We start from the raw sequence: 12,547 nt of genomic DNA, 5'->3' as shown, positions 1-12,547 counted from the left end.
TACAATCATGTAAAACCAAAAATGGGGAGAGATGCAAATGTCCTGAACTAACTAACATTTTAAAAGTAATTTATTCACTAACATCATTTTCCAAAATTATACTATTTAGTAAGCTTTCATTTACTATCAATCTCGGGAATATGCCTGGATAAAAATTATACTTCAGAGGCAAATTAATGAGCTCGATTGATTTTCTCTGACTTTATTTGGACTTACTTGTTTAGTTTGTTTTCCAATGATGTGATAAGTTTTAATGCCTCTAGGTAGAGGTGTTCATATTCTTCCAATTCTATTTCATGAGAAGTTTTCACTTTGGAGAGTTCAGATACCAGATATTTAATTCTGAGTATGTCCATGTCACTTACGGAAGCGCCATCATGGTCATTTAACGGGTGTACGTTTTTTTGAGATGCTGCTTGTTCCTAAAGCCAACAGAAAGGATACGTTTTAAAATTAAATATAAACTGAATAATTACAGTCTATTTGTATTCTTTAGTTTTAAGTCAATGATTTGGAGGGCAATTTAAATGAAAAAAAAAGCTGAAGTTTAAAATATTTACCATCAATACGGAATGAAATAGATCTGAATCATGAAAATATTTTGAATCATCTCATCTAACTATTCCAATAAGAGAATCAATTTTAAAAATTGAACAATATGACTTAATAATCTAAGAATATGGTGCATTTTATTTTCTTTATTTCCTAATAGTCTCGTTTTATATCAATTGGTCTTAAAAATCAAATGATTTTTCAGAAAGAACAAATCTCAAAGATCAACTGAGTGACAATAATGATGGGAACTGAAATATTAAGAAGGAGAAGCAAATACCACCTTAGTTCCAGAAATCTAAAAAAAATAAAATAAAAACAACTGCCGTTAAGGGGAGTAGAAGAATCACATGCACTATGCATATCGAAAACGTAATTTGCAGCAAAATGAATTAAGGCGTGTTAAAAATCAATGAATTAACCTGTAAAAATAGATTTAAAAACTTTTTCTACTACATCCTGTCTTGCTCAGTCTTCAATATCCCAGAATTTACTGTGTTCTGCTTCACTCTTTTTTACCACATTCGTGACTATATGAATTTTGAGGTTTAATAATTTTTATCTCCACTCTTTTTATTCTCTACTTTTTCACATGACATTTGTACTCCTTTCATAGATAATAACTCCTGTTTAAGATTGATTTTCTTCAACAAGGTATAGATATTTTTTTTTAAAAAAAACTTTTTAAAACAAATTTTTTTTTTATAATTGGGGAACAGTGTTTTTGCCAGAACCCATCAGCTCCCTGTCAAGTAACAGTTTCCAATATAGCTGTGGGATGCGCAGCTCAGCTCCAAGTCAAATTGTTCTCTTCAATCTACTAGTTATGGAGGGTACAGCTCACTGACCCATGCGGGAATCGAACCGGCAACATTGGTGTTATGAGCACTGCGCTCTAACCACTGAACCAACGGCCGGCCGCCCACTGGGGGCTCAGCTCCAAGCTCCAGCCATTGTTTTCAACCTAGTTGTGGAGGGTGTAGCTAACTGGTCCATGTGGGAATCGAACCAGCGACCTTGGTTACCAAGGATTGGAACCAGCACGATTCTCTAACCATGGAGCCAACTGGCCACCCCACAGATGGAGACATTCTGAAGATGCAGTTTCCAGTTTTGCTTTGAGAGCATCATTCTGAATGAGTAAGATAGTATGATTTGGTTACGAAGGAAGTTGACTGAGAATAGTCTAACCCCAAACCAGTATCAACTTGTGAAATAAACTCAGTTGCCATAAAATGTCATCCATACTGTAGTAGAGTCTTAGAATGTGGAAACTTGAATTACTCAGAATGAAGAACAAAGAGAAAAGCACCAGGAGACTCAAAAATGTATCCTTTATTGTCATCGACTTTGCCACACAACATCTGTACTTGATTTACTACGATTTCCTGAATGATTGGTTCATGTTTTTCTTCTATAAAATGACTGTAAGTCACCTCTGAGTTGATAGTCTCTCACCTGTTCCCCATTTTAACTCTCCGTAATTTCTTACGAAGTTGTAGGGAGTTACGAGTAACTCATCTTGAGATAGTTAGGCCTCCGTCAGCTACAAATGTTTCATGGTAATTTGAATTGCTTTCAAGAAGAAATGATTCCCAAGGTTAAGGAGAAATCACATCTCACACTGTGAATGTTTAGTGAGATGATCGCTACATTTTTTCAACAACAAAAAAGTGTCTTAATTCGATAATGCTATCTTGTAATCCTCTCTTTCCACAATATACAAGAACATCCTAAACAGCAATAATAACAACAAATCTGCTGGAATTTCAGTGATACTGAGTTGGGTAGAACTACTTTCCTGTAGATACAATGCTTATTTGGTAAGATGAGGTGAGTGGATGGATGTAGTGTTTTTAAAACATGGCTACAAATTCTTGACATTTCTCCATGAAATTCCCTCCCTTTTAATATGTGCTGGCCTTAGGATGTAACTGGATTCTAGTGCATGGAATAGGGCAGAACTGCTGTGAGAATGCTATGCCTGCGGCAGAAAATGTGATACAGCTTCCATCTGACTTTCTCTCGGGAAGCTCGCCCTGAGAACCCAGCCACCATGTTGTGCAGATGAAGAAGCCCAGGACACACAGTGAGGCCTCCTACAGATGCTCGCGCTGAGACGGCCCCAGTGGGCGTCCCGGCCAAAACCCCGCTTCAACTGCTACACGTGTGTGTAACAGCCTTTAGATGATTCTCATTCGCAGCTTCATGGCAACGCAGCTGATGCCAAGTGGAACAGAAATGAGCTAGTCTCACTGAGCTTCACTCAACTGCATTACTGGTGAACAAAACAGATGCTGTTTTGAGCCACTAGCTTTTGAGTTGGTTTCTTGAGCAGCAATGAACAACTGGCATTGATACTGATATTCAAAATGGTGTGAGGCCACAAAGAAAAGCAATCTAAAACCTGTAGGAGTGCCTTTCCACCAGGAGGTAGGTGGAACCCGAAAGGATGTGGAGAAGAATGAGAACGACACCCACAAGAGCATCCAAGAGACGGTTATTGGGGGCTTGCGGGCCCCTAAAGAGGCTGGCCACAAAGACTTCTCAGCTAGTGAAGAAAATGAGTCTGAAATCCGGATAAAAGGGGACTCTTGCTGTGAAGTAACCAAGTAAAACCCATGAGATACATGAGCTAACGAAAGACTGTGAACTGTAAAGGAACCAGGACTTATTGTGTTCAAATGTGTTTCCCATTTACAGCCTCTCCCACATGCCCTGTTGTCAAATCATGCTAAAATGAAGAAATGGCTTCTGAGTGAAGATCAAATTCGCTGTGCTCCCAGGAAGACATGATCTACGGATGAGGACAAGACTGTAAAGCCTTCCTCAAGACTTCGAAAGAGTTAAGGTGGGGCCTTAAATTCCTGGAAGGCTTTTCAGAGGAAAAGAATTTTAAAGGCATGGTCCTACAACAGCTACAGGAAGCCCAAGAGCTTATCTCAAAACGATGTATGACGGTGGCTTTTCTAATGGCACGAACCCCAATAAACTCTCACACAACTCCAAGTTTTTAGGATAATCAAGTAGCAAAAAACCACCTTGTTACCTTGGACTAATAAAAACCAAGAGAGTGAAAAATAGAGGAGGCCTGTGGGTCTTAGACATTTGGGTGGAGGAATGACGCTGAGGGAAGAGCTGCAAGCACAGGTCATTTCTTATGAAAAGGACAGAACAAAGAGCTCACAGGGGACAGCAAAGGGCCATGGAGAAGCATTGGCATGATTAGGACTAAGTCCTAATCAAAGAACGGACAGCACACATCAGGCTGTATTTCAGAATTGCTATGGACTAACGTGCCTTCCACTTTCTATTTCTGCAGGGGAAACTTCAGCAGTCGAGCAGAATGTTGGGTGTGTGGGTGGTAGATAACTTGTCTCTTCCTTTCTCATGTTTTCATATTGAAAGGAATTGTCCTCAAGGGGCTTTATCCTAGAAACCAAAACCCAGGCCCTTCATCCCCATTTGCACCAGACTAAGATGGTAAAATCTTAGATTCGAACCTGAGCCTGATGCCATTAAATTGAGACTTGTGGCGAGTATTGTGTAGGGATGAGTGTATTTTCCATGTGGGGGGAATGTAAAGAATTGTGGCCAGTGGACAGATCAAGGTGGTTTTTAAATGTGTCCGTAAATTTTGAAATATTCATTGCATAAAACCACTAGAATATGGGTCAACATTAGTGACTGGCTCCTAATGAACAGAATATGTTGAAAGACATTTCGTGTGAATTCCAAGACTCCTTCACAAAGGGCAACACAACTGTTGGTTATGTCTCTGAGGATCTGAACCTTGGAATCCAGCCCCGTGTTGTGGGGAGGCTCGGGCCACAATGCGAGCCGGGTGTTCAGGTGTAGGTCTTCCTGCTGTCTGCCCCAAACAAATCTTTTACTTGTTTCTGATTGATTAATTACTTCCTGAATTTTAACAACTGTACTCTTGAAATGTTTTCTTTGGATGGGATAAAATATTTATTCCATTAATTATATATGAAGCTAAAGGTACAACTATGCATCTCAATGTGTTTCTGAGAATGTAGGATCTATGCCAAGAACAAGATTGGCACCAGTGTTTCAGAAAAGAACCGGGTCAAACAGAATCTACTTTTCAATTGCAAGATGATGGATTAGAGAGATTTCTAAAGAGGAAAGCAGATGGTCCAGGTTTCATCTTCTCCTTCCTAGACAGTGAAATCTATGGAAGAGGCTATGGATTAGGAGATAGACAAAATGAAGAAAGTTGTCCACCAAGTATCAGATCCTATTACCGACATTTGATGGAAATGGGAGTGAAAGGGAGGCACTGGGTTAAAGATTAATGTTTGAATGAAGAAAACAAAAGGAATGAGTCGACTTTGTAAGCCTAATATCCCATCATGTCATAAGGTCACCAAGGTCTGCGGGCCACAGGCTCCATCCAGAAGCAAAACATCTCCACAGAAGTGGAATTAAAGATATTCCCCTACATTGACATTTTATTATTCCATAAGGCATCTGGTAATATGCAAGATGACTGGGGAAGCGTTCTTATAACATTTGATTTGGTAATGGCGTAAGGACAGATCTATAGACCAATAAATTGGAAAAGATGATCCAAAAATTAACCCTCATATATATAGTCAAGTGAATTTTGACAAGGGTGCCGAAAAATCCAGTTGGGCATGAACAGTCTTTTGAACTAACGATACTGGGTCTACTGGATATCCACATGCAAAAGAAAAATTAAACCTCTACATCATACCATATATAAAATTATTTCAAAAGGTAAAAGCTAAAACTATAAAAGGTTTGAAGAAGCTTCATGTCTCCATGACTGGAGTTGGCAATTGTGTCTTAGATATGACAGTACCAAACAAAAGTAGATAACTGGACTTCATTAAAATAAAAAAAAAAAACTCTATGCTTTAAAGGACACCATTGAAAAACTAAAAAGGCAAGCTAATGAAAGGGAGAAATATTTGAAAATCCTATATCTGATAAGCGATTTGTATCTAGGATATATAAAGAATTCTTACAATTCAACAAGACAAAGACAAACCAATTTTAATGGGCAATGGAATTGAATAATCAGTTCTTCAAAGAAGTTATACAAATGGACAATAAGCATGTGAAAAGATAGCTCAGCATCATTAGTCATCAGAAAATACATCAAAACCACAATATGGAGCAGAGAGTTCACTAGTGGTTCCCTAGGGCTAGGAAGAGTGGGAAGGGCAGACGGGCACACGGTGAAGGCTAACAGCACACAGATACTTTCCAGGGTGATGAAAATGTTGTAAAACTGATTGTGATGATGACTGCATAAAGCTTTGAATACACTAATGTGGGAAACCGTGCTGAATTGCTAGCAGATGTTATTTTGTGAAATGTTGAACGTTTGACTTCCTTGAGTGGTTTGTGCTCCCAGCAAGGCAAAACTTGCTACTCTGAGAACACAGAACCAGACAAGGTCAGGAAGTGTGGAGCTGGCCAAAAAACAAGCCCTTGTGTATTCCAACATTGTAACTATTAGATTGCAGACAGTTCTGTTACTTTTTTGAGGCCCAGAGTATATAAGCTGCAAAAATAAACTTGGGGTGAGTCATTCTACTTAGAACTGAGGCATTCTACTTAGAACTGCATCAGTCTACTTAGAATTGCCTGCCCCCCCTCCCCCCCTCCCCCCCATCCCATCTTTGTCTCTCTTCTTTTTTCTCAATCCTCACTCCCTACTTCAGGGACTGTTAGTCTCGTCGGCAGGCACCGACAAGTGGCGCCCGAACAGGGACCTGAATACTGGGGATAAAGTGAAGGACACCGCAAGGAGCTGAGACGCGTCACATAAGGTAAGGGGTGCGGTGAGATACCACAGTCGGGAGTAAAAAATCATGGGACAGGGTAAAAGCAGAATGTCTTTTACTCAAATGTTAAAAAGTGTGCTAAACGGACTGGACCCCCAAGATGAGGAGGGCCTAGATGAGGAAGGCCTAGAGGAAGCCGGTCCTCGATATCATGACCCTGAAGATTATAATGGGGTGGTTCAGACAGAAACAGGTGCTAAGACAGGACATCTGAATCCTCTCCAGGCAGAGATTGATGGATTGCAGTCAGCAATTGCCTCCCTCTCTGTGCAGGTGCAGATGGTACAATCGAGGCAGGCAGAACAGACTTGCCCTCGTGATTCTCCTCTGCGTAAGGTTTTGCAAACCGCCTGCAAGTTAGGGGAAGATACTGGAGATTCTGGGTTGGCATTTCCAGTGATAGAAAGACAGGACGCACAAGGAAATCCTGTCCGAGACCATGTGCCTTTTGCATTCAAAAGTTTAAAAGAATTAAAAATGGCATGTTCTCAATATGGTCCTAATGCCCCGTTCACCCAGGCCCTGCTAGAATCACTAGCTACAGAAGCCCTGCCGCCTAGTGATTGGAAGCAACTTGCTAGGGCTTGCTTATCAGGAGGGGACTATATCTTATGGCAGTCTGACTTTGCAGAATTCTGTCAGAGTACTGCAGAGATAAATCAGACACAAAACATTCCTATCTCCTTTGATATGTTGGCAGGTGAAGGACCTTATAGAGACTTGCAAACACAATTAAGTTTTGACCCGGCTGCTTATGCACAAACAAGTGCTGCCGCCAGGCGTGCATGGAAAAATTTTCCTATGCCTGGAAAACGTTCTGAGGACCTCTCTAAAATTATCCAGGGGCCTGATGAGACTTTCCAAGACTTCCTTTCGCGATTAATGCAGGCGGCTGGAAGAATTCTGGGAGACTCAGATGCCAGCATGCTGTTAGTTAAATAGCTCGCTTTTGAGAATGCTAATTCTGCATGCCAGGCTGCATTATGACCTTACAAAAATAAGAGTGACTTGTCAGATTATGTCTGGTTGTGCTCAAAAATAGGACCTTCTTATACACAGGGTCTTGCAATGGCCGCTGCTTTGCAAGGAAAGACTGTTAGAGAAATGTTATTCCAACAACAACAACAAAAGAAAATAAAGGGACAGGGCATCTGTTTTGGGTGTGGACAGCCGGGCCATATGATCAAAAACTTCCCTAATAAACAAGGTCAGCCTCAAAGGAAGGAGGGCCCAAAACAACCTGGATTATGCCCAAAATGTAAGAGAGGTAAACACTGGGCCAATGCATGTAAATCTAAGAGGGATGCCTCCGGTAATCCTCTTCTTCCAGGAAACAGGAAGAGGGGCCAGCCCCAGGCCCCGCAACAATGCTATGGGGCGCTGCCGCAGTTGGTCCCCCACCAGGGAAATCCATTCAGGAACTCTTCCCAGCAACCCCAGGCAGCGCAGGATTGGACCTCAGTAGCGCCGCCTACACAGTACTAACACCTGAGATGGGAATGCGAGCTATTCCTACAGGGGTCTTTGGGCCTCTGCCTCCACAGACTGTGGGACTCATCCTAGGAAGGAGTAGTATTACCATGAAAGGGATATTGGTTGCTCCGGGAGTTGTGGATATGGATTATACAGGAGAGATCAAGATTATGACACATTCGCCTGGAGGCACTTCAGTGATCCCTAAGGGCCCACGCATAGCACAATCATTGTTAATTCCACATGTCAAACCGGGTAAAACAGCAGGCCGTAAATCCCGAGGCGACGCGGGCCTTGGTTCATCAGATGCTTATTGGGTCCAGGCCATTCACCACCAGGCCAGAATTACCACTATCCATTAATGGCCGTTCCTTCATGGGCCTTTTAGACACGGGGGCCGATGTCTCTGTTTTAACTGCAGATCAGTGGCCTAGCCACTGGCCAAAGCAGCAAACACTAACCCAGTTACAAGGCATAGGACAATCTCAGTCACCACAACAGAGCAGTGATATATTGTTGTGGAAAGATCAAGAGGGACATGAAGGATCCTTTCAACCATACATAGTGGCAGGATTGCCTGTCAATCTATGGGGCAGACATGTCATGAGTCAGATGGGAGTTTACCTGTACAGCCCTAATCAACAGGTCACTATGATGATGTTCGATCAGGGACTTCTGCCTAGAGATGGCTCAGGTCCCTCTGGACAAGGGAGAAAAGAGCCTATCTTTCCCTCGCCCTTACCACAAAGAGCTGGCTTGGGATATTTTTAACGGGGGTCACTACTCCTCCTGTACCCCATGCAGATGCTATCACTTGGAAAAGCGACACACCTGTTTGGGTAGAACAGTGGCCCCTATCATCAGAAAAGATACAGGCTGCAAGGTTGCTGGAACAGGAGCAACTCGATAAGGGACATACAGCACTTTCTAACTCTCCATGGAACTCTCCCATATTTGTAATTAAGAAAAAATCAGGTAAATGGAGGTTGTTACAAGATTGGAGAAAAATAAATGAGACTATGGAGCTCATGGGGGCTTCACAACCGGGATTGCCTAATCCTTCTGCTATACCCCAAAACACATATAAGATAATCCTGGCTTTAAAGGATTGTTTTTATACCATACCATTGTGCCCCAAGGACTGTAAAAGGTTTGCTTCAACTAACTTACAAGAACCTATGAAGAGATATCAATGGCTGGTGCTGCCTCAAGGTATGGCTAATAGCCCTACTCTATGTCAAGAATGTGTGCCAGCAGCGTTAGAGTCTACCCCGTCTCCCCACATACAATCCTTAATCACACTCTTTGTTCTAAATTTTTTTTTTTTTTTTTTTTTTTTTTTTACATTTAAAATATGTATTGAAATTACAAATCACACTTATCCATATGATTCCAAAGTACAAAACACGACATTAAAAGGCATTCAAAACAGCTCTTCTATACATCACAGTGTTAGTGACATTTCAAAAACACAAATTTGTTTTTGTTTTTACCACCACTTGTCAAATACATCACATATACAAGTGCATGACTCATTCATGCATGCTTTTATGCAAGATTAAAATACACCCGTGGTAAAATGAGCAAAGAAGGAAGGAATAGGCAGGCGTGTGGCGGGCACCCAGCCCTACCTGAAGGCTCCTGGATTGTGGAAGACAGATTGCAGAGACCAGAGGAAGGAGGGAGACCGTGGCCTTCTGCACCCAGACAGCATGCTCCCCGAGTTCTGGTGCCCAGCTAATCCCTTTGTCCCATGTGGCATTTCTAACGCCAGTCAGAATCTCATTTTGTCTCTTTTCATAACAGCTTGGGTTCATTATAAGGGATAAACAAGCTTTGGTATTTTTTAATGAGAACTTCACGAAGCTTTACACATGCAAAATGTTTTCCCTTGATGGTTTCACTATGATGTGTGTATATATACTATATACAGAAAATCTTTACAACATTATAGAATACCTTCCCCAAATTAATTTTCAAAAGAAAAACCCTGAGGCCATCTTGTGGTTACCAGCTGCTTCCAAATCCCTTCACCTTTCCCCTTATCCCCAACCCCCTCCCACACACCCATCTAACCACTCTCGGTTTTTTCTCTGCGTCCCCAAAACTGACTCTGATTAGTTCATTCACATAGTCTTTTCTTTAGATTCCATATATAAGTGAGATCATGTGGTACTTGTCTTTCTCTTTCTGACTTATTTCACTTAACATAATGTTCTCTAGATCCATCCATGTTGCTGCAAATGATAAGATTTCTTTCTTCTTTATGGCTGCGTAATACTCCATTGTATAAATGTACCACAGCTTCTTAATCCAGTCATCTACCGATGGGCATTTTGGTTGTTTCCATATCTTGGCTATTGTGTAAAGTGCTGCAATAAACATAGGAGTGCATACAGATTTTTGAATTGGAGTTTTGGATTTCTCCGGGTAGATGCCTAGGAGTGGAATTACTGGATCATAGGGTAGTTCCATTTTCAGATTCCTGAGATACCTCCATACTGTTTTCCATAGTGGCTGCACTAATCTGCAGTCCCACCAACAGTGCACTAGCGTTCCCTTTTCTCCACATCCGCGCCAGCATTTGTTGTTTGTTGATTTATTGATAATAGCCATTTTGACTGGAGTGAGGTGGTATCTCATTGTGGTTTTTATTTGCATTTCTCTGATGGTTAGTGAGGTTGAGCATTTCTTCATATGTCTTCTTGCCTTCTGTATGTCCTTCTTAGAGAAATGTCTCCCCAAGTCCTCTGCCCATTTTTTAATTGGGTTGTTTGTTTTTTTGGAGTTGAGTTGAGTAAGTTTTTTATAGATTTGTGATATTAATCCCTTTTCAGATATATCATTGGCAAATATCTTTTCCCATACAGTAGGATCCCTTTTTGTTTTATTGATGGTTTCCTTTGCTGTGAAAAAACTTTTTAGTTTGATGTAATCCCACATGTTTATTTTTTCTCTTACTTCGCTCGCGCGAGGGGATATATCAGTGAAAATCTTACTCCGGGTAATGTCCATGAAGTTTCTTCCTATATTTTCTTCTAGATATTTTATGGTTTCAGATCTTACATTTAAGTCTTTAAGCCATTTTGAATTTGTTTTTGTATATGGTGTAAGGAGGTGGTCCAGCTTCATTTTCTTGCATGTGTCCGTCCAGGTTTCCCAACACCACTTATTGAACAGACTATCTTTACCCCATCGTACATTCTTGCTTCCATTGTCGTAGATTAGATGGGCATATAGGCATGGATTTATGTCTGGACTCTCTATTCTGTTCCATTGATCTATGTATCTATTTTTATGCCAGTACCATGTTGTTTTGATTACTGTAGCCTTGTAGTATAGTTTGAAATCAGGTATCGTTATACCTCCCACTTTGTTCTTATTTCTCAAGATTGCTGAGGCTATCCGGGGTCTTTTATGGTCCCATATAAATTTTAGGATTATATGTTCTATTTCTGTGAAAAACGTCGTTGGTAGTTTGATAGGAATTGCGTTGAATATGTATATTGCCTTAGGCAGTATGGACATTTTAATTATATTAATTCTTCCTATCCATGAACATGGAATGTGTTTCCATCTATTTATGTCTTCTTTCATTTCTTTCTTCAGTGTTGTATAATTTTCTGAGTACAGATCCTTTACATCTTTGGTTAGATTTATTCCCAGATATTTTATAGTCTTTGGAGCAATTGTAAATGGAATTGTTTTTTTAATTTCTCCTTCTGCTATTTTATCATTGGTATATACAAATGCAACTGATTTCCGAATATTAATTTTATATCCTGCTACTTTACTAAATTCATCTATCAGTTCTAATAGTTTCTTGGTGGAGTCTTTAGGGTTCTCTATATATAGTATCATATCATCTGCATATAATGATAATTTTACTTCCTCCTTACCAATTTGGATGCCTTTTATTTCTTTCTCTTGTCTGATTGCTGTGGCTAGAACTTCCAGCACTATGTTGAATAGAAGTGGAGAAAGTGGGCAACCTTGTCTTGTTCCTGATCTTAGGGGGAATGGTTTTAGCTTTTCCCCATTGAGTATGATGTTAGCTGTGGGTTTGTCATATATGGCCTTTATTATGTTAAGATATGATCCCTCTATTCCCACTTTCTTAAGGGTTTTTATCATAAAAGGTTGCTGTATTTTATCAAATGCTTTTTCTGCATCTATTGATATGATCATGTGATTTTTATTTTTCATTTTGTTAATGTGGTGTATCACATTAATTGATTTGCGGATGTTGAACCACCCCTGCATACCAGGGATGAATCCCACTTGATCATGGTGTATGATCTTTTTAATGTATTGCTGAATTCTGTTTGCTAATAATTTGTTGAGAATTTTTGCATCTATGTTCATTAGAGATATCGGCCTGTAGTTTTCTTTCTTTGTGGTGTCTTTGTCTGCTTTTGGGATCAGGGTGATAGTGGCTTCGTAAAAAGTGTTTGGGAGTCTTCCTTCCTTCTGGATTTTTTGGAAGAGCTTGAGGAGAATAGGTGATAATTCTTTTTTGAACGTTTTGAAAAATTCACCTGTAAAGCCATCTGGTCCAGGGCTTTTGTTTGTTGGGAGATTATTGATTACTGATTCAATTTCCCTGGTGGTAATCAGACTGTTCAGGCTTTCTGTTTCTTCTTGAGTTAGCTTTGGAAGGTTGTGCGCCTCTAGAAAATTGT

At 40.4% G+C, this 12,547-nt stretch overlaps 1 protein-coding gene across 2 annotated transcripts in view; it reads right to left on the bottom strand.

The window, feature by feature from the left end:
• Positions 1–12,547, bottom strand: part of LOC308502942 (ankyrin repeat domain-containing protein 26-like) — a 104,521-nt gene that overhangs the window by 27,800 nt on the left and 64,174 nt on the right. For both annotated transcript variants that reach the window (XM_081080739.1, XM_081080738.1), the window contains one exon: positions 217–422. In XM_081080739.1, the coding sequence (XP_080936865.1) occupies positions 217–422 (206 nt within the window). The remainder of the gene's footprint in view (positions 1–216; positions 423–12,547) is intronic.

Source organism: Rhinolophus hipposideros, assembly GCF_964194185.1.
Source record: "Rhinolophus hipposideros genome assembly, contig: SUPER_9_unloc_1, whole genome shotgun sequence".
NCBI classification, from domain to species: Eukaryota; Metazoa; Chordata; class Mammalia; order Chiroptera; family Rhinolophidae; genus Rhinolophus; species Rhinolophus hipposideros.
The sequence above is the reverse complement of the archived record's forward strand: the minus strand, read 5'-3'. Positions and strand labels throughout refer to the sequence as shown.